Source organism: Cupressus sempervirens, chromosome 4, assembly GCF_028749045.1.
Source record: "Cupressus sempervirens isolate cs-2001-9-10 chromosome 4, ASM2874904v1, whole genome shotgun sequence".
In the NCBI taxonomy this organism is placed as follows: domain Eukaryota; kingdom Viridiplantae; phylum Streptophyta; class Pinopsida; order Cupressales; family Cupressaceae; genus Cupressus; species Cupressus sempervirens.
In genome coordinates this window covers 719,988,334-720,011,764 of record NC_143121.1, presented here as the reverse complement: position 1 = coordinate 720,011,764, position 23,431 = coordinate 719,988,334, and the positions used below count along the sequence as shown (strand labels likewise).

General features: G+C 33.7%; 1 protein-coding gene across 1 annotated transcript in view; it reads right to left on the bottom strand.

The window, feature by feature from the left end:
* Nucleotides 1-917: 917 nt before the first annotated feature.
* Nucleotides 918-23,431, bottom strand: part of LOC149563298 (uncharacterized) — a 38,379-nt gene continuing 15,865 nt past the window's right edge. Inside the window, exons 2-3 of the mRNA XM_089823995.1 lie at nt 15,086-15,603; nt 918-1,658 (exon numbers count right to left, since the gene is read on the bottom strand). Coding sequence (XP_089680121.1) covers nt 981-1,658; nt 15,086-15,603 — 1,196 coding nt within the window. The 3' untranslated portion in view covers nt 918-980. The remainder of the gene's footprint in view (nt 1,659-15,085; nt 15,604-23,431) is intronic.

The window sequence follows — 23,431 nt, the reverse complement described above, 5'->3', positions numbered from 1 at the left end:
GGAGATTAATGGGAAACATAATTTTTTGAAATAAGGGCATGTAGAAAATTGAGATCTTTATTTGCTTCAAATCAAGAACTTGGTCTATCTAATAGAAAGGGAAAGATATTTTTAAAAATTCAATTTCTTGTACAAACTTTATAATATGTTCATTTGGAGAAATCACATCATATCTCTTGCTACTTCTGGCTTATGGAGTGTGTCAAAATGATCTTCTATTTGCAAGTTGGGAGAACATGAACCGTCTAGCAATGGAGCTTTTGAAGAAATGTAAATTTCCATTTGAGGCATAAGAGAATGGTGATTAACAAGTGCATTATTACAAATATCTTTGGGAGAGGAGGGTAGAATCATGCTTTCCACAAGCATCAAATGATCTTGATGGGTCTCCATTAGAGGCTTACAGGAAGGATGGCCTAAAGTAGCACAATCTTGAATATCCTCTAGGGATAAAGAGTGAATCACACATCTCCTATACTTCAAAACTTCTTGAGATCTATTTTTCCTACTTAGTAGGTTTATACCTTGAGAGATCATGCTTCCCTTGTGTATCAAATGATTTTTCAATCTAGACATGGGAAAGGGAATGGTCCAAAAGGTCATCTTGTAATCATCCTTCAATGGACAAGGGAAAAGAAACACAATTTTTGAGAGGGGAATTGTTCTGAAATTTATTCATTTGGACATTTTAACTACTTGAATCCCCAACAATTGACAAGTTAAGCAATGATTTCTACCAACTTGAGTTCCCAAATTTAATCATATAGTTATTTATCTTAATGACGCTAAGTAGATTAGACATAATTATATCACATCATTAACATATATAGAAAATATTGTGATTTCTTATCACATACCAGAACTTAAAAAATATTTAAACCTTATCGATCTTCACAAAATCAATTGCAATTACAATAGATCATCAAAGTGGGCAATTACTTAATTGATTGTGTCTATAAAAAAAATTGTAGGATCAATCCCTACTTACTCTTTCTACACTTTTTATATATCCATGAAGATATAAAGCCTTCGTATAACAAAAGGACAACTATATCAAGGACATGAGAAATCAAGGTTATTATGAGCCCAAGAGTATCCTCCACTACAAACCAGAAAAAATATTGAGCTTCTGTGAAGATATATAGCTTGGAGCGAAAAGTTGTAACCCTAATTGTGAGTGGTGTGACAACCAACATAAACCAAACGGTTACTGTGAGCCATAGATATTCTGGTCCCAAAAGGAGGCCTACAGCACAACCATATGCTAGAAGTATTGCCAGTAAGGCCTTCATAACAGACATGAAACTGATCTCCACCATGGGTTTGTCTTCCTTGTCTCCAAAAACAGCAAACAAGAGTAGAACTGTTGCTCCAAGAGAAGTGCCCAAGGCCACTGTATTAGCTAAGAAGAACGCATAAAAGAGAATTGTAAACAGATTGTGTTCGCTCTGTGACATGAAGTGTTTTTCTTTGAGTGGATTTGAATTTCCAAGTAGAGAGAAGGGAGCTGCAAAAGCAGCTGCCCCGATTAACACTGCATTCCACGAAATTATTTCAGTTTTCCACTTTGATTTGGACGTTTCAGTATTTCGTCGATGTACCTCTCTTACCACCTTGGCATTCCGGGTTGCCCCATGCTTTTCAAGAAGCTTTTTAACCTACAACAAAATATATATGAAATATATTCTTGTTACTTATACAAACTTCTCAATAAGAAAACTAATATGTTGAAAAAAACATATTTAATGAAATTTTTGATATCAATGTCTGACTATGAGAAGATTAATGGAATGTTGTGAGAAGAACTGGGGAAACATGGCAAGTCTTGAGTCGCTTCCAAATGGCTTTTACCTTGTTGAATGTCTAGAAGGTTAGTTAAAGAGGAAAGATTTTCAATATAAGGCCCGTCATGACTGGGGGACTGGGTTGTTCATCAAATATTTGGAACCAAACTTTGATCACCACAAACAAATTATTGATTATTGACGAGCTATCTATATGGATCAGCTTTACAATCTGTCCTTAGAATATTGGGATATTGAGACTTTGCAACATATTGGTCATCAATTGAGAAATTTTGTGAAGGTAGATGATAACCAAAGGATGGGACATATGAGATGTATTCCAGGTTGTGTATTAAGACCATAACAATACGCTATACCCCAAAGGAAATAGAAGTCACAATGAAGTGGTGGTTGTAGCCCAAAAATAAATGTGGAAAGAGGACTTCAAATCTAGATCTATCAAAGATGGAGTTCAAAAGAGAGACAAAAAGAGGAGCATTGATAGAAAGTGGGGGAAAGAGAAGATTAAAAATCCAGCATTTGGGGAAACGCTTATGGAGTTAGAAAAACAACAATTGAACTTAGAAGAGAGAGAACCTTTCAAAACATGGAAGAGGAAGATGGATAAATGCTAGATAAAGAATTAGGAGGAGGATGTGAATGTAGAAAAGGTTGAAGAATAGTCTTGGAGGAAAGACTGACGGCCAATCATTTTCTCAATTGAAAAATTCAAGACTAGAAAAAGAAAGAAGGGCGGTAAATGTAATAAGGAGAATCAGTTGTCTATTGCTTTGTCTAAGACTTCTCCATAAGAAGCAGATTGTAATCAAATCCATTGTTACTCAGTTGATCAAGAAGGCCTTTTTTGAGGATAAGAAGATTTATGTATTTTTTTAAAGCAATTGTAAAAATTCTATTTTACCTCTTGTAACAAATCAAAACTACAGTTCAAGCTACAATTGTTCTAACAATCTTAACTACATATTTTTTAGTTTTGATTCCAGAAAAAGTTGAAGGCAATAACAATCTTAACTACATACTTTTTAGTTTTGATTCCAGAAAAAGTTGAAGACAAGAATAATGAAACTTTATACCAATCTCTCTTTCCAACAAAATTGTAAAGTGATATCAAAAGTGATAGCCAACAAGCTGAAGGATCCCCAAAAGAGATCATCAATCTCGAACTTTATTGTGTCATGCAGAACTATGATTAATAATCATGTATCTTAAATCATCAAGAATGGTTAAAAAAGTTGAATTGAGATGAAACGTTGGTCAGCCTTGAGAACATGGAGGTGGTGAAGCATGCTCCGTTGGATAATGTAGAGTGTGTGGTGCAAGAGGGATAGTATAGGTGGAATTAGAACTCATTACAAATTATAAGAGCAAAAGCATTGTTTGGAACAGATCATGTGGAGCGAACCAATATAGATTTTGGAGGAAGAACATGGGATTGTGCCTTGTAGGGGTAGTTAAATTGCGTTATAGAATGCAAGAAGCTGTCATCCAAAAAGACAATTGGCCAATCCATCCAACGTGGAATAATAAATATCGTCATAAGGCTAGGGTCTTCATCTAGGTTGCCTTACAAAATAGGATTTTGAGGAGGGATTGAGTTTGTTGGTCCGAGAAGGTGTAGTTTCTGCAAACTAAACGAATGGACCATTGATCACTTGATTTTACGGTGTGAAATTGTATAGTTATTCTTGAAAAGAATCATAAGAATACTAACGTGCCAAAGCCCACTATCCAACAATGTGAGAACAACTTTTTAGTATGTGGACCATTCTCAACAAGGAATCAGTATTTAAGAGTATATGTGTGCGCTCTATGCCCATCGTTGTTTAGAAGTGTGAAAAGAACGAAATAGAAGGATTTTCCAAGGAAAGGAATTTCAAGAGAAAGATATTTTTGAGGAAATTAGAAGCGAGCCTTACAAAAGAAACAATCAAAAAATGCAATAAGAAATAAAAGTTTAGGATACAGAAAGTTTTAGTGTGGCATGAAAAACTAAATAAATATGGAAAGGCTTGAGTATCTTTACTATTAGTGGGCTGGACAGAATTTAATATCTGAATACATTCTAATAGTTGTAATAGTACTTGCTAATTTAATATTTATATTTGCTGATTTAATCAGTATTTTTTTGTCAACATTCTAAAAATAATGGTGACTTTATAGTTCTTTTTGTCAATGATGACTATCATTTATTTTAAAAAGTAATCAAACGTGCAATGTCATATTAGCTGCACAAGTATGGATGTCCCTAATGCACTATGATTTGTTTCACTTTTTGAATTGATATTTTGGACACCTTAACAAAAAGCATACTGCTTTAGAATCATATTTGATAATGTGGTTGGTTTTGTGAAAAAAAAATTACAGACCTTAATAATTTCACTCAGCAAGAACCAATGCCAAGTGACAGACTTGGCACAAGAGGTGTTGGAATGTAATTTCCCCTCAAATGAAATGTAAAGGCATAAGAGAGGATTCTAGAAATTGTTGGATTACTAAATAGGGTTAGATTCTAGAAGGCATTTATGTTTAGATAATTCTAGAAAAGTATATTTCTCTTATGTTGGCTAATTTAGATGTTTCCAGAAACAATCAAAGACTTCTATAAAAAAGGCACAATGTAATGTTTTTTGAATCAGGCAATGAAATGATTTTATAATTTCTATAAGTATATGTAGTGTGTATTCTGTGTTTAATTATTATTGTGGATCCAATCCATCCACCCCCATTAGATTGGTATCAGAGCCAGGTTGGATAGAAGGTTGGACAAAATTTTAGATTGTGATAAAAGAGCAAGTGGTGTGTTAGTGCTACTAAATTGTGGAGGATTATTTGTGTTATGAGAAAGATAGTTGTTTTGAAGAAGACTGCACAGGAAGTGTTGAGTAGAAAAGAGGGCAAGTCGGCAAGAAAGCACATTCTTGAGAACAACAGAATTAGTGGAAAGACTTGTTAACGGAAGAAAGGATAGAGGAAAGAACAAAAGGTATGGTGTGAATTTTAATAATTGTTTAATGGCATTTGAGAAATTATCCTATTGTCTTTAAAAGAAATGAAGATCATAGTTAGAAAAAGGTGTTAACTGAGAAGAATATTGTGACAATTCTAGCTATCTAAAGGGATTGTTTCAAGTCGTTTGAAGATTTAATTAAAAAAATATGGAAGTAAAAAGGCATTTAGAATATTCTAAAAGAAAGAGTAAGGTATGTTAAATTGTTGATTTCAATGGGAAAAGCTAGTAGAATTGAGAAAGTGAAGACAAATAAGTTAGAAGAAGAATTAGTGATGGCAAAGAAAGAAAATGCAAAATTATTGTGTGAAAAAGATATTTTGCAAAAGGAATTGACAAAGGTAAGAAATGAAATGGGAGAAGAATTAGAAGAAAAGTTAGATTTTTTTGATGATGCTAAGAAAAAGAACAAAGTTTTAGAAGATAATGTGAAGAAATTGGAAGAGGAAAATAATATGTTAAAGAAGGAATTGTCTACTCCGAAACAAGATAAAGAATGTTTGAATGTGAAACCATTTGTATGTGATGTATCTTGTGACACAAATAATTTGAGTGATTATGCAATTGAGAAATGTGATTTTGCTGAAGTTTCTTGCAAAAAGGAATGTAATGATGAACATGAAAATTGTATTGATGAAACTTTTAGCTATTATAATGACAATATTGGTTTGAAGATTATGGAAAAAATTGGTTTTAAAGTTAAAGGTTTAGGAAAGGATGAACAAGGATTGAGGAATCTAGTTGAGACTACAGTCAGGCCAAAATATGAATGTCTTGGATATGATGCAAGCAGTGGAAAGATGAATGACGGTTCAAGAGAATCAATTGAAAGCATAAAGATTGTGCAATGTTCACACAGTAACAGGAAAGGGCATACAAAGGATAGATGTTGGGATATACATCCTTGTAATATTTGTGACTTAAAAAATCATTGTGATAAGACATGTTGGAATAGAGATTGCAAAAAGGATTCTATGGCAAGTTGAATAAAAATAGATTGTGGATGGAGCTATAGATCGAATTGGCAAAAAATTGTAAGAATGATTAAAGGTTTATTCAAGTACAAATGTTCAAGTGTACGAAAGAATGCAATAGCATGGGGAAACATATTAGGGTGAGGCATCAAAGAGATAAAAGGTTATTAGTGAACCCTATCATTGATATTTGTGAAAAATGAGGCAAGATTATCAGTGGATCCTATAAAAAGAGGAAATCATTGGCAACCAATTCCTTAAAAAATGTTTGTAGAAATTAAAGGCCCTAGCCTTGGAAGACAATATTCATGAAGGCATTAATGGATATGAAGATTATTGGAAATTATCTTTTGGCATATGTATGTAACAACATTTGAGGTTGAAATTAGGGAGAAGTGTTGGAATGTAATTTTCCCTCAAATGAAATGTAAAGGCATAATATAGGATTCTAGAAATTGTTGGATTACTAAATAGAGTTAGGTTCTAGAAGGCATTTATGTGTAGATAATTCTAGAAAAATCTATTTGAATTATGTTGGCTAATTTAAATTTTTTTTAAAATAATCAAAGACCTCTATAAAAGAGGCATAGTGTAATGATTTTTGAATTAGGCAATGAAACGATTTTATAATTTCTATAAGCGCTTGTAGTATGTATTATGTGTTTAATTATTATTGTGGATCCAATCCATCCAACCCCATTAAGAGGGTGTTGAGTGATAGGAGGATGGTGTCAAGTAAGCTCAGCACATGAAGGAACTGAGTGACTTGGCACTTAGGATAACTTGGCACAGTGTATGCTGAGTGTGCTCGGTAGCAAGGGATGTTGAGTGAGCTTTGTCACTATTGCAAGGTGATGCTCAACAGAAGAGGATGTCAAGTGAGCTTGGTAGTAACAACAGAGAGAGAACTTGGTCAAAGACTGAACTGAGTGAGCTATAGACCAAACTTATAACTTGGATATCTCCACCATTAGAATGCAAAGATCCAAAGGATGGAGCTTTCAACTATGAACTTCTCAAATGAAAAATATCAAACAATGATGAATAGAAGAAGGGGAAAAAAAAAAATTGTATGCCTGCTTGCTTACTTTCTTTCTATTCAAATAAGATAAAACTATTACAAAAAATCTGGGAGTATTCGATTTCAACCAGAAAAACCCCTAAATCTTCAAACTGATAAAATCTTAAACTTTAAACTTATAGCTCTAATGGCTACATACAATGATGCCTCCAAAATTCACTGCTTCATAGGTCAAATCAATAAAAACTTACACAATGACAAAAAGATCCAACATCTACAACTACAACCACAAAACTAAAACCCTTAAACTGTCTTCTGAACTCTTACTTGATTTGTTGATCAACTTCCTTCTTTCTTTGTGCTCTGCTCTACAAAAAATCCAACACTTTTTCTCTTCTACAACTTATCGAATAAATCAAAATACATTGCTTTTTGTCTCTTGGCAAAAAAAATTTCAAATTTGAACTCACCTACTGTGCATTCAATGTTTCTGATGCTTGTGCAATCTGTTAGGGTGGTAGGTGGGTGTTTGGCTCTAGGAACAACCAACCTACTACATTAAATATTTCAACACTCCCTCTTTGTCCTAAGCCAAAAAAAACAAGAATCACTCCTGATCCAAATCAACTACACCAAGACATTTTCTTAGGTGTACAAAAGTTCCAATGCTTAAAGGCTTAATAAGTATGTTTGCTAGTTGTTGCCCAGACTTGCAAAATTCTATCTTGATATCTCCATTCTCCACCAACTCTCTGATGAAGTGATATTTGATCTCTATATGCTTGCTTCTCCCATGGAAGACTAGATTCCTAGATAGTGCAATCGAGGAGATGTTGTCACAAAATATTGTGGTTCCATCATCTTGCCTTTCATTCAAATATGTCAAGATCCTCCTTAACCAAATAGCTTGGTATGTTGTTGCATTTGGTACTATGTATTTGGCCTCTACTATAGATTGAGCAACAATAGGTTACTTCTTGGATGCCCATGAAATTGCACCTGATCCTATATGGAACATGTACATAGAAGTGCTCTTCCTATCATCTAAACTTCTAGCCCAATCACTATCCATGTAACCAACCAACTTGAAATGATTATTTGCATTATACAAAATCTCAAATCTCTTGGTACCATTTACATACCTTAGGATCCTCTTTCCCGATTGCCAATGGGAATCCTTTGGTGTTTCCATAAATCTAGAAATAAAACTTGTCACATGAATTATGTCTGGCCGAATTGTAGTCAAATACATCAAGCTTCCAACCATACTCTTTTATACTGTTGGATTCACACTTTTGCTACAATCTTCTTTGCTCAACTTCAAATCTATTGTTGTTGGTGTTGGGGCTTCCTTACTATTCTGTATTTTGAATCCCTCCAAGATCTTCCTTGCATATTTTTCTTGAGAGATGAAGATTCTATCATGCATTTTTTTTACTTCTATCCCTAGAAAGTGTAAGGAAACTTAGGTGCAGAAACAACTTCCTACACTAATCCCTTAAGGAAAGTATTGTGCAAACTCTATTTAAATCCTTAGAATTTTAGATTTTATATTATGTAAATAACAATATTGTAGCCAACCATGAATATAAAAAATAGATAGAGAAAGAAAACACAAACACAAAGATATGTCGATGGGAAAAAAACCCTTCAATAAAACAACCTCACCCCTCCAAAACCTGCACAATGTATTAGCTTCAACACAAAAGTTACAACACACTTGCAATGCAAGTTTTTCAGGACATAGAAGACAAATCCAAGCACAAAAAAATACTACCAACAATATACTTTCACACTCACCTATCCGCAACCCTAAAGTCACTTATATCATGTGCTTTTCATTTTAGGGCAACTTCCAAAAAAGAACTGTATTAGGGTTTTACCATTCTCTGGAAAAGTAGGAACCCATAAAAAACCCAACATGCTAGATGGAGACTCGAGTGTACAATGCTTAATGATTGATTGCCAGATGTCTTCACATCTTCACCCATCATCATATCTTCCAAAGATAGCTCTTATGCATCATAGTAATCTGTCATAACTATTTTAGTCATGATCTCCTTACACACAATTCAAGATGCCAACACATGCAAGTGGAGTGACACATCAACATGCCAACTAGACATTTATACTCACACTTAATTATATTATTTGCAAAAAATACTTTTACAAAATAAATGATAAGAATAGGAATTATCCAAGGTTAGACACCTTATTCCTAACAGAAAGTACTTCAAGAGACTTAGGTCTATCATTTCAAATTCATTCTTCATGGACTCTTTGAACTCACCAATTAGAAAATTATCATTTCTTGTGAATATTAAGTCATCTACATACAAGAAAAAAATCAACTCATTACCACTTGCTGCCTTGATGTATAGTATGGGCTCACCATTTCTTTTGTTAAAGCCATTGCTCTTCAAATATGAGTTAGTCATGTTGTACCATACCCATGGAGCTTGATTGATCCCATATAGAGCTCTCTTCAATCTATACACTTTGTGTTCTTCACCTACAACTTCATAACTAAGTGGCTTCTTCGCATAAACTTCTTCCTTCAATACACCATTCAAGAAGGTGGACTTCACATCCATTTGATATACCTTCCATTTGTGTTGGGCTGCAACTGCTATGACAGCATGCACAATTTCCATTCTTGCAACTGGGGCATATGTCTCATCATAATCTCTACCATACTACTACTTGTACCCCTTGACCACTAATCATACCTTATGCCTATCTATTTTCCCTTTAGCATTGCATTTGGTCTTATAAACCTATTTCACTCCAATTACTTGTTTCTTGGGAGGCAAAGTAGTTAACTCCCATGTCTCATTTCTTTCAATAGCATCTATTTCCTCATCCATGGCATTACACTATTTCTCTTCATTCACAACTTCCTCAAAATAAATTGGATCACTATGAGAAAATAATGCAAAATTTACACTCTCATCATAATTTTCCTCATACATTTCATCTTGATATTGCTTGTCATATTAAGGGTTGCTTCCCTTTTTGCCTTTGTTTGCAATCCATGTTAGTTGCTCCATCTTCTTGTTGATCACCAATGTCATCTTCTTCCTCTTCAATAGTAGGCACTTTACTTGAAGTGCTTGAGGATTCATCTAACAAGCCATCCCATGACTGATTTTCAAGAAGTTTCACATCTCTTGAAATTATGATCTTCTTGGTGATTAGATCATATAGACTATAGTCCTTTGATTCTAAGCTATACCCTATGGAGATGCACTTCATGCCTTTTTCATCCAACGTTTTGCTTTGTTTTTTTGGCACTTGTGCGTATGCTACACATCTGAACACTCTCAAGTGTTCAACTATCCATCTGTTCCTTGACCAAGCCTCAAGAGGCATCTTGTCACGAACTAATTTTGTAGGACACCTATTAATCAAATATATTGTTGTTGCTACAGCTTCTCCCCAATATTTAGTTGGGAGCCCTTTTGCTTTCATCATGCTTCTGGTCATTTCAATAGCAATCCTATTCTTTCTCTCAGCCACTCGATTTTGCTACAGAGTATAACTGGATGTAAGCTCTTTCTTTATACCATTTTCCCTCCAAAATTTTACAAACATATTGGAGGTATACTCCCCTCCTCTATCTGATCTAAGGACCTTAACATAGTGTCCACATTTTTTTTGAGCCATGGCTTTAAATTCAACAAATTTATCAAATGCTTTAGATTTTTTTTTCAAAAAATACACTCATGTCCTATGACTGAAATCATCCATGAATGTCATAAAATAAGTACCCCCCCCCCGCCCCCCCCCCCCCCTAAATAATAGTTTGTATAGGACCTACCAAATCAAAATGCACCAATTTGAATGGTGCTCTAGCCCTTCTAGAATTTCTAGAATTAAAGGGAAGCCTATGTTGCTTGCCCAAAATACAAGCCTCACACTTGTCATAGGAATCTAATATGCTTGGAAAACCATCTACCATTCTTTTCTTAGACAACAAATTTAAAGCACCAAAGACAAGATGTCCATACCTAAGATGCCAAAGCTTAGAGGGGTCTTCAATCATGCTAGTATGAGCCGATTGTTGATGTACTATTGTACATGCATACTTGGGAGGTGCAACACTGACTTGAAAAGAGAAACATGTCTCTATCCTCAAGGGAAACATCCGGTTCTTTGTCATTTGGACTGCTGCAAGTAATCTATTACTTCCATCATTCTCATGAATGACACATTTGTCATTTTCCATCAGCATTTTGTATCTATTTTGAATGAGTTGTCCATGATAGATCCTTTGCCCACTATGGGAATGGTTCTATTATTTACATTCTTAATTTCAAACTTAAAAGTCTTTTCAATGAAAGAGAATAAACTTTCATTACCACTCATGTGGTTGCTACAACCTATTAGGAATAAGGTGTCTCAACCTTGTATAATACCTATTCTTATTATTTGTTTTGTAAAATGTATTTCTTGCAAATAATGTTGATGTGTCAACATCTTGAATTGTGTGTAAGGAGATCATGACTAAAATGGTTATGATGGATTCCTATGACACGTAAGAGCTATGTTAGGAAGCTTCAATGACAAGTGAAGCATTTTTTAGGGTTGCGAAGAGATACGATGTGAAATAGGTGTGTTGTTGGTACTGCGAGTAGCTACTGGAGTCTTCTTTTGTTGATGTTGAACTTGTATTGCAAGTGTATTGTAACCTCGTGTTGAAGATAATACATTGTGCAGGTTCTGAAGGGGTGGAGTTGTTTTCTCGAAAGGTTTTTCCCCACCGGCAAATCCTTGTGTTATGTGTTCCTTTCTCTGTCTATTTTCTGTATGCATGGTTGGTTGCAATATTGTTGTTTACATGATATTGAATCTGTAAGTGTAGAAGTTTTTAATAGGATTTGCATCATACTTTCCTTTTGAGATTAGTGTAGGAAGCTATTTTTGCACCTAAGTTTCCTTACATAATCGGTGTCTATATACCATATCCTAGGGCTGCCTTCTTTACCAATGTTACACATGATGAAGTTTGTGAGATTGTTTTCATTTTTCATGTTCACATCAGCCACATTTGCATTATGCTTTGACTAATCACCTTGCTTCTTCCAACATTCACTAGCGTTATGCCCATACTCATGAGAGTAGTAGCATTCAACATTTCTCTTATTAGAGTTGTAATTCTTCTTACCTCCTCTAGAGCTATTTTGAGAGATGCTTGCTCCCTCTTGGTTGTTTTCTCATCCTAAGCTTTTTGCACCATCATTCATTTGACCATTCCTTCCACAACCTCTACTTCTTGAGTATCTACCGAAGCCATTTCTTCCTCTCCCCCTACCTCTTGAATTCTCTTGAGCCTTGAAAGACTACTCTTGGAAAGTTGTTGCTGATCTATTTATCCAGTGCTCATGGGTTTGAAGAGTTCTCATCAACTCATCCATAGTCAATGTGGTGAGGTCCTTTGCTTCCTCTATGGTTATCACAAGATTGTCATATTTCTAATGTAAACTCCTCAGTATATTTTCCACAATCCTCTACTCTACATAATCTTCTCCATTTGATTTGAGCTGGTTTATCAAAGTGTATATTTGTGAGTTGAACTATGCAATAGGTTCATTATCCCTCATCTGAAGGATCTCAAACTCTCTTTTGATCATTTGTAGCTTTACTACTCTGACCTTACCAGTCCCAGCCTTGAAATTCATCTCAAGGATATTCCATGCTTCATTCACATAATTTGTTGCTACAATCTTGGAAAAAACTATCTCTATCATTGCTACCTCAATCAAACTTAATGCTTTGCATCCTTTCTCCTTGACACTTTCAATTGAGTCTTTTGTGGGTTTGTGAGGGAAGCATATAGTGCTAGGATTGCAACATCATTAAATCCATTGATCACAAACTCCCACAAATCATTAGCTACCATTATGATTTTCATCTTCTTTGCCCATGTATCATAATTATGTCCATTAAATGATGGTGGTTGTTTCTATATCTTTCATGTATCTCTTGTCATGTCAAATATCTTAGAAGATAAATTTCCTAACTCACTATGGATGTGGGGCCTCAAAGCTCTGATACCATGTGAAAAAAATTAATCACAGACTTTAATAATTTCACTCGGAGAGAACCAATGCTGAGTGATAGACTTTCTTGGCACAAGAGGGTGCCAAGTGACAGGAGGATAGTGTCAAATAAGCTCAACACATGAAGGAGCCAAGTGACTCAGCACTTAGGGCAACTTGGCATAGTGTGTATTGAGTGTTCTCGATAGCAAGGGATGCCAAGTAAGCTCGATCACTATTGCAAGGTGATGCTCGGCATAAGAGGATGCCAAGTGAGCTCAGTAGTAACAACAAAGAGAGAACTCAGTCAAAGACTGAACCAAGTGAGCTATAGACTAAACTTATAACTTGGATATCTCCACCATTAAAATGCAGAGAGCCAAAGGATGAAGCTTTCAACTATGAACTTCTCAAATAAAAAATATCATGCAATGATGAATAGAAGAATGCAACAACAAAGATTTGTATGCCTACTTGCTTGCTTTCTATTCAAATAAGATAAAACTATTGCAAAAAATCTGGGAGCATTCTGCTTCAACCAGAAAAAATCCTAAAATCTTCAAACTGATAAAACTTTAAACTTTAAATTTACAGCTCTAATGGCTACATACAATGATGCTTGGAGCAATCATTGCTTCATAGGTCAAATCAATAATAACTTATAGAATGACACAAAGATCCAACATGTGTAACTGCAACCACGAAATTGAAACTCTTCTATCTTCTGAACACTTACTTGATTTGCTAATCAACTTCATTCTCTCTCTCTGTGCTTTGCTCTGCAATAGATCCAACTCTTCTGCTCTTTTGCAACTTATCAAATGAATTAAAATACATTCCTTTTTGTCTCTTGGAAAAAATGTTTTCCCTCTCATTTCAAATTTGAATTCATCTATCGTGCATTCAATTTTTTTGATGGTTGTGCAGGTCATCAAGGTAGTAGGTGGGCATTTGGCTTCAGGAGCAACAAACCTACTACATTAAATATTTCAACAAGTTTATGCATAGTAATGTCTTTCCTATTTTCACAACATACAAATGAGATATATAGTAGTGTAACAAGCAATGATAAGCATGAAGAATAGCATTTTCATTAGGTTGAAGAAGGAATAGGTAATGTTCTACAGCCTCTGAGAGGAGACTCGTGGAATTTATTAAAAGTAGAGTGAGAGTGGTTCTTTATGCATTATGACTGGTCTTATGAGAGGAATATCTAAGTGGGAACAATTAGTATTGATTGAAATCTGATATTTCTTTGGTGTTTCTCACAATGTTGTTCGGCATTTCAGAAAACAAAGAATAAGGTGGAGACTCTTATAGCCAAACTTGTGTGGTCACAATGAACCCTGGCTATAGGGCAACTAGAATGCATTCGTATATAGTTTTTTTTTATTAAGACTATTTTATTTATGCAATGGTGGTGTATTTTAGTTGCACCATAAATGAGGGGTGTTTGCAGTGCACCATCCTAGAAATAGGACTAATGCCCAATGACAAATGAGGCCAAAATTCAGAGAAGATCATGATGATATCCTTTGCAGCTGATTGTGGTATGGGGAAGTGGCATGTACGTTGTAGAAAGGACAAGAAAAGTCTTGGTGGCTGCTTTAAAAGCTATATGGAAGGGGTTGAGGCTAGTAATAGAAAATGGGTGAGTAGTCTTACTAAAGAGGAGAGTAATCCAGTGGAGTCGAAGGATGAGGATGGGTAAGTGGGTGTTACGAAGTCTTTGTATAGCTATACGTAAATGATATATGTATAGCTAGTAGTATGTAGTAGTAGTTATAGTTGTCTATGTTCGCACAATGGCTCTTTTTGTAAGTCATTTTTAGCTCTTGACTATGTATGATAGGCAATTGAAGGAAGGTAGGCATTTAAGTTGATCAATAGTGTTTCTTTTCATAAACTTTATATCATTTTATATTTCTATTTCTCTTTTAACACATAGATATTACTTCAAAGAATGCAATTGTTTATTAAATAAACTAAAATTAAAATCTTACATATATATACTCTCTTAATTAATTATTAAATTGAATTTGTATATTTACATTCAATTGATTTTCACAATAATCTTGGAATATATGAAATATTGACATTAATCTAACGAATTTAAAAGTCTTCAAATTTAATAATTTCTTTTATAAATGTATTAATTATATAATACTGTTAAAGATTGATTTAAAGGGATACGTGTATGGTCTCTTATTTAAAATGCAAGAAAAAGGATTACTTACCCCGGAGAACAGTAATTCATCTTTATCCATGCTTTCAATAGCTATATCTAATGCTGATTTCCCTTGGTTGTCACAATCATTGATCAACATTTTTGTAGAAAATGCTAGAGACTCTAGCATACTCATCATATTTTGCGAATTCCTCTCATATATCAATTCTGCATTTATAACAGCTAGATGCAAAGCATTTCTCCCCTCATCATCTACTCGCTCTATGCAATCTCCACCTCTTTCCAATATTAACTGCATTACTTTTTCATTTCCCTCCTTTACTGCAGTGTGAAGGGGATTTTGGTTGTCACTATCCAGTTGATCACATAAGGATTCGTCTTCATCTAGAAGCATGTTTGCAATTTTCACATTTTCTTTAATATGTCTACTTTTCAACCAAGAATGAAACGGTGGCACAGTCTCCTTGTATGGAGGGACTGCTGCAGCAACATGTAGAGGCGTCCTCCTCAAATCATCAACTGCTGAAATGAGTTGATGCTTACGAGATAAAAGTTTCTGAACTACATCTGCAAAAACAGATAACTCACAATAAGAACTTATTATAGGTTTTGTGAGAATAAGATCTAATTACTCCTCTCTTTTTTAAAAAAATTGTCATAGAATTTTCATGTTGTCATATGTTAGAGATAGTCAAATTAATGGATTATAATCAAATATATTTTATTTTAATATATGTTTATTGAGGTTTACACATTTGTTATGTTCATTAACATAATGATTTAAAGTGTTAATTTAAAAAATTATTATTATTATATATAAGGTATATTAATTAAGATAATTAGATTAAATATTTTAATAGTTCAAATATTCTTATCAAAAGGGAAATCAAATAAATTGATCTAAAATGTAGTATTTGGTTCCTTTGAAATAAGGGCTATGAAATGTTGTATTCATTTTAAATATACATTATGGTGTTTACTAGATTCTTTTAAAGTATATATGATGTGTTTACTTTTAAAGTACCAACAATCGTGAAATAAGAGAGTGTGAAACTATCTAGAACTAGATCATTTCTCAAAGCCATGAATAAGGCAACCTATTTTAATTCACTTAGATTTTTGACACTAGCATTTGCATTCATTAATTTGGGGTACATAAAAAAAATACCATCTTGAATGGAGGATGTAGGGTTTCTAAGCTTTCAAGCAAGCTAATGAAGATTGATTAACTTCAAGTTCCATTATAATTTATCATTTTCCAAAGAGAGAGAGATACCATCCATAGAAGAAATGACAATCATTTATTTTCCTTTTAGTTGAATCATGAGAAAATTATTGGTTTCGATCATCTCTTAACCACATTTTCCTTGATTTCTCACTCCATCACATTTCTTTCTTTTATATCAGTTAGGGAAGATTAAGTTTTGATAAATTTTCTTCTTGGAATGAACAAAAGTCCTTGCCAAATCTCATTATGCTTTATTTGGCATTGACAATTAAAGAAAACTTTTGCATTCATGAAATTCAATTAATGAATTATGATATATTGCACATCCCCAACCCTCCCAAGAGAAAAAAAAATTAAAAACAAAAATAGTTGCATTATTCTTAGCTTAATAATGAATCCTAGATGAGTTCTTTCATGATAATGAAAATAAAAGGGTCATTTCTAGGTCATGTGCATTAGATTAATATACATTATTATTTAATGGTAAGAATAATATTAATTGAAGTGGGTGCTTGTGGCATAGTATTGTTGTAAATTTATTTCATTTCTAAGGTGGCCACTAAGGTTCAATGCTCTACTAGGTTGATATCCTCATCGGACTTGTGCCTTCAATCATGGGCTAATGTTTATACAGTATATGTGTTTCCATTGGGTTGTTTTCCATCATGGGGAAAATAGGTTTTGAAGGGATCTAAAACCCATTACAAAAGAGGAGAAAAAATCCCACAAACAAGCGCAATGCTTCCATAAAATAAGAGCTTTAAGTCAAGCATCCCAAAAAAAACCAATAAAAAGTGCAAAGGGTCACACTACTCTGAGCCAAAAATGACCAAACAGGTTTTACAAATAGGACCCCACAACTTGCCAGTGAAAAGGAAAAGCTAAGATTTTCCTTTACCTCCCCTCTTCTAAGAATGAAGAGTTGTGTCAAATGGAGGAGACTTTTTAGATATTTTCCAATTACTAGGACCCAACCTTCCTCCAACAAAGTAGCCTTACCTTGCCATCCTCAAGAAACTAAAATAGAGGCTTCATGGATAGTAGGACTAGGTACTCAACCCTGGCCCTCATCAATAGCCATGGATCTAGTGGAAGAAATCTAGGTTGGACTAGCACCATTTTCTGAAGAAATCCTATTAGACTCAAAAGTAGCATTGAGGATAGAACCAACACCAATATTGTAGAGCCCTATCACTCATAGGTCAAGAAATCCTACACTAATCATAACTAGTAGGATCCACTATTTTCATATCCAACTAATACAAGCCAAAAGGATAAGTAAAATCATATGTAGAACTAGAAGGAGGGACCTCTCCCTCTTTCAAATTACATTATCCCAAATATAAATGAGACTCATGAATCTCTTCCTCTTAAGAGGAATTTTTGACCACCATGTGATTTTATGATGAAGAACCCTTCAACCAAAATGAAGGCCTCTTAGGTTTGATTCTCTCCATATTGCACTTAGATACAACATGCCTAATTTTAAATAATTTTCTACCATCTAAAAGGAAAACCTTCATAATTGAATGTCTAAATCCAAGAAGAGATGGCCTTTGGTGTACAAAATTTAAACTCAACTAGAAGGCCTCTAGATGCATCTATGTCTACAAGAATTACAACATAGGTTGAATGAAACATATGAAAAGACTCTAAGTCGACCTTTAGAAAAATCACCTAGAGCACCACCTATCTCCTCAAGAATAAAGTCCAACCAGATATGGAGAGGGAGATTAGGAAGACGTGCCCAAATGGGCATCTTGCAAAAAGATTCAGAAGTTGATTCAAACTCCTGATGGTAGGTTTTATCGGGGGGAATCATTTTTTCCTTGTAAAGAAATGATCACAAAGAATGGCTCACCTATCCTCTGGGTTATCAAATCTAGAAATAAAAAACCCTTTGCTAGAGGGAAGATCTAAATAAAATTTGCAATATGGGGTTCCTAGTGCTTAATATCCAAACATGGAGCCCCAAGAGGGTGGTCCAAAAACCCCTAAAGCAATAAATAATTACATCTTCAGAGAGAGTCTTGTATTGTTGCTCAATATCTACCTTTTTATCTTCATCTAGGTTCAACCTAACAGATCTACAAGTAGGGAACACTTTATTCTCTACCTTCATAGTAGCATGCCAACCCCCTCCATTACACAAATATTGAGCATAAGAGGGCCCAATCTTGGCACCTCCATCACTAATAGAAGAAACAAATGTAAGGCCTTTAGAGGAAACCACAACATTCAAATATACAACCACTGCACTTACCATAGGAATTTGTTGACAAGGTTTAGAGTTAGCAGACAAAGAAAAATTTACCAAGGGGAAAGAAGAGATTTTTTTGTATAGAGATATGTGTATGCACTCATAAGAGAATTTGAAGTGGCAAAAGAGTAGGATCCCATGGTGTTTTTATTGGGCTACAAGTAATTATCACAATTAGATGACCTTTATTATGCAACCATATTCATAGATTTATAAAATGTTATGTGTTTGACTTAAGACTAAGGCCCCTTGGTGTGGCCATGATAGTTTATATGGGAAGATATCCTCTCTAAGTGGTCTATTTGGTAATAGACTAGGATAAAACCTAAATTTATCTCAACGTTATTTTTTGAAATCTTATATATTTTGATTAGTAACAAAGGAAATTGTACATCAAAATATTATTAGATTGGTATTGAATAAATTCTTCTACTCTATTTCTACTGTTAATTAAACATCAAATACTCATTATTATGTGTACATGTATTTTTAGAATAAGTTTAAGTTATATATCTCTAGCTAAATATTAGTTTTAATAAAATTTCAAATGTGTGGCAAACCTATGAAGATATTTTATTTTGGTGAAAATTGAATTCATGTATGGGAATATAAATTTGAGTGGATGTTATTGATAGGTCTCCTAGAAGATATTATAATAGTGTAATTGCGTTATAATGCATGTTTTTAGATTTAAATATTAAAGTAATATATCTAAAAACTATATTTTAAAAAAATTATCAATCAAAATGGTGTTGGAATTCTTTGATATTGTTGTATTGACCTAGTAGTGTTATAATGTATAAGTTAATTGACAAACTAATGTTTTTCTTGGTTTGTAAGAAGATGTGAACATAGGTCCACTTCCCTATATAAAATAATTTAAGAAAAGCAAGTATCACATGAACTCATTGATAGGGGTATTTCATCAAGATCTTTAGATGGGGATAGTCATGAAAATGGATCATTTATAGACTAGTATAGATGGTTTTTATTGCCACTTACAAAAACAAAACCTTGTTAAGCTATAGGCAAGAGAAAAAAATTCCCACCATAAAAATATGCCTTATAACTGATTTGCAACTAAAAATTGATTTGTTTCCATTTTTTCTCTTTCTTTAAGAACCTTGAAGTGATTTGATTCTAAGAATTTTATTTCCTTAACTTTAATTTTATCCATCCTTGGCATTTTGGATGAAAAATATCAAAATATGAACTACTTAAACCACTATTCATTTAAATCGGCTAATATCTTAGAATAGCTCACTAGAATAAAATCTTATAGCATGGAGGAATTCTACAAGATCTAGGAGTCCACCAAATAACCATTCTTGAGGGAGATAAAAAATGAATTAAAAGGATAATCCCTAGGTGAAGGAGGGGAAAAGCCTTATTACAATTTAAAAGACCATGAAACTCATTTGAATCTTAAGGGGAATTGGGAGGAAGGATGTAATGTTGAGGCCAAATGTTAGATTCCCTAAATCCTTTTTTTGGTGATGGAGGTATTCCCTTAAATAAAATCTCCCTAGTTGTAAGAAAAAATGTACTTAATCAATAGGTTGCCTTAAATTTAAATTATCCATCTTAAATTATATTTCTTTACAAAGGTTCTTATATAAATTCATTGCAACACATATTTTAGACATAAATGCACCAAGATGGAGTGCAAAAAAGTAACTTGGAAAAAATTTCATAGCACTTGTGTTATTCAAGTTTTTTTTTTTTTAAATAAGTTTGGAAAAATTGAGCCTTTTCCAAGCCACAAAAAATAATTAAAAACACATAATTTTATAAAAATGTGATCACATTTTTAAAAACATGATGGTATTTTTCAAATAAAAAATAATTATCTCTTGACTATCCTAATAGTTTCCTCATTACACATGCATAATGATAAATTACATGTTCAACACAAAGAGAGAGGTGGGGGGGATAGAGAGAATATGATAGGGAGAGAGAAATAGAGATATGGGGAGAATAGAGGAGAGAGGGGGTAGAGGGAGGGGGAGGGGGAGAAAAAGAGAGACTAACGGGTAGGACGAGAATAGGGTAAAGAGAGGAAGAGAGAGAAAAAGGGAATAGAGAGGTATTGAGCTTATGATATGATCTCATGGAAATCACATGATCAATATTCTTAGTGGTCATTGATGGAAACTATCATAACCAACTCAAAAGAAGCACATGTTAAATGAAGGAAAGAACATGATTGGTGAAGGTAGAAAACATTCAAGATATAATCGGTGAATAAGTCCATGGTCAAAGAATCCAATAGGGTAAGTGACTATATAAAGAGAATATTCATAATTCTCAAGGTAAAAGAGAAAACAAGAGACACAATCATGTGTACAGAATCCAGGTGATTATCCCATTAAATAACTACAACTATAATCTAATTGGTTGACTGGTGTAAAGAGATTTGTTATCATAAATTTCAAGCAAAGGAAGACCACTCAAGGAAAGCTAAAAGATTTGAAATCATTGAAAGGTATAGCATGAGAAATCCTATTGGTTGATGTAATCATAAAGAGTGAAGGTTATGAGATTTTGACTTGACATCAATGGGTTGTTGGATCAATATAAGGCAATATTAAAGTGGTTTATTGGAAAAGTTAATACATTTTGACTCTTTTTAGTAATAAATAGAAAATATTGTGTTGGAGGTCGAAGTAGTCAAAGTAAATCATATTGAGAGATCAAGATATGTGAGATGCTTAAGGAGATTAAGTTGAAAGCTTAAGGTTTGAATGAATGGTCAATATTAAAAGGAAAATATTATGCCTAGTAAAATAGTTCTTAAGAAGGTTTCATAGTAAAAAGAGAAAGGAAGTAATGTGAAGTGTATGAAGGTTGGGATCAATATACAAAGAAAAGAAGAGAAGAGAAAAATTTTAGAAAAAAAAAAAACTAATTAGACCTAATAGGAAAGGAGTGTCATATTCAAATTAGTGACATAGTTATTTCCTAAAAGTTACAATAGAAAAATCCCTCAAATAGGTGAACCCTAATATATTCTAGTTGTGAATCTCTTAACTTTGTAAGATCTTAAGAAAATATTTAAAATCCTTTAACAAGGTAGATCTTAGTATTTTTTTGTACTTATAATAAAGTAAAAATCACTCCTAACAAGGTGAACCCTTGAAAAGGGTAATTGCATGCTCCTAATAGGGAAGCTCACATATTACAGTAGTGATCTTGTGGGTATCTAATGTAGGAGCATTGATCTTGATTTTTGTGGAACCTATGTTTTGTGAAGTTAGTGATATGTTTGAAGCATATTGGTGGACCTTAATATATGTGTGCATAATGATTGGAGTGATCATGTGGAATTAGAGCTCTTTTGGAGGCTATTGGTAATGTGTTATTTATTTCTTGGGTGGACATTGGAGATCATTTTCGTGAGCTTTGTTTTATGGGGACTTTGCTAGTGTGATCTTAGATGTGGATCATTGGATGGTGTGTCAGCCTATGTCTAATGTCGTATATAGTTTTATGTTATCTTAGGAGTAATTTGTGATTGTAAACATGGGGCATGTCCTATGTGTGATGTAATCTGTTAGGCCAACTTGTGGCTTGACTGTTTATTTAATGTAATATATCAGGTTGACCTATGGCTTGGTTTAGTATAAGTAGAGGTTCTTCTAATTTCTAGAGTCATTATTATGGAGGGAGCATGGAGTATCTAGGGGAATCTTGAGGGATGATAGCTAGGAGTTAGATCTTTGCATATGAGAATTGAGTTATTTCTTTATTTATAATGGTTGTAACCTAGAAGGCCTTATAGCCAAGCATGTTCAATGTAAAGCTTATGATGATATTATGAGAATAAGGGTTCCATTGATCGGAATCTCTATGCTATTATTTGTTTTTTACTGTGTGATTACTTATTGGGGGCTAAGTCATCTCTAAGTGGGGTAAACCCAACCTTGCACTACATCAAATGGTATCAAGAAGAATTCAATCTTGTCATAGTTGTATGGTGAATTTATTGTCTATAGAGCCCTAGATATCTTTATTATGAAGTGAAAATTTATGGTTCTAGCTCCCCATTGTAGAGGACTTGCAAATGTATTATTTTAGTTGTCAAACCTTGATGTGATGAGATGATGGAGTTTTTCTTAATTGAACAAACCACCAAATTGAGGCAGGTTGTGACGCTGGAAAGAAGATCATTGAGTATGAGAAAGATGCAGTCATTCAATAAAATAGCCAATGTGAGGTAGTTTCACTTTGAGAGGAACATAATGACTGTGTTGGATCAGTTTTGAGATAAATTCAATTTGAGGATTGAACAGATAAAGGAATATTGTTTGATTTGCCATCTACTAATCAGAAGGAGAGTTCTCTAGTTGGCTAGGAGAATTTTTCATAGAAGAAGATGTTTTTTTTATGAAGAAAAGGTAAAGGTTGACTTCACTAAAGATGATGAGGTATTTATTGGTTTTCATGAGCAGATAGATGGATCTAGCATGGAAATTAAAGAGCATCTTGTTGTGAGCAATGAGAATATTGATTATGAGATTTGTATTTCTAGTAAATAGGGTTTACATATGGATGAATATTTGAATATGGTTGCTGATATGAATTTACATGTTGTCATTGAGATGATTGGGGATGCACGAGTTACTTTTGATATGGTTTATCATATTGTTGCTAATGTGAATATGGCTTTGGATTCACATGTTCTTCCTTATATGGTTGAAGATTATATTGTTGATGATATAGATGTTGCTACTAATGTGTAGTTGGATATACATGATATTGATATGCATTCAGTTGTTGCTGACATGGTTAAAGATCAATATGTTACAACTGATTTGGACTCGCATGTTTCTTATGTAGATTTTCTTGTGGTTGGCATAGTTGATGATTTATATGTTCATCTTATTGTGGACTTGGGCTTACATGTT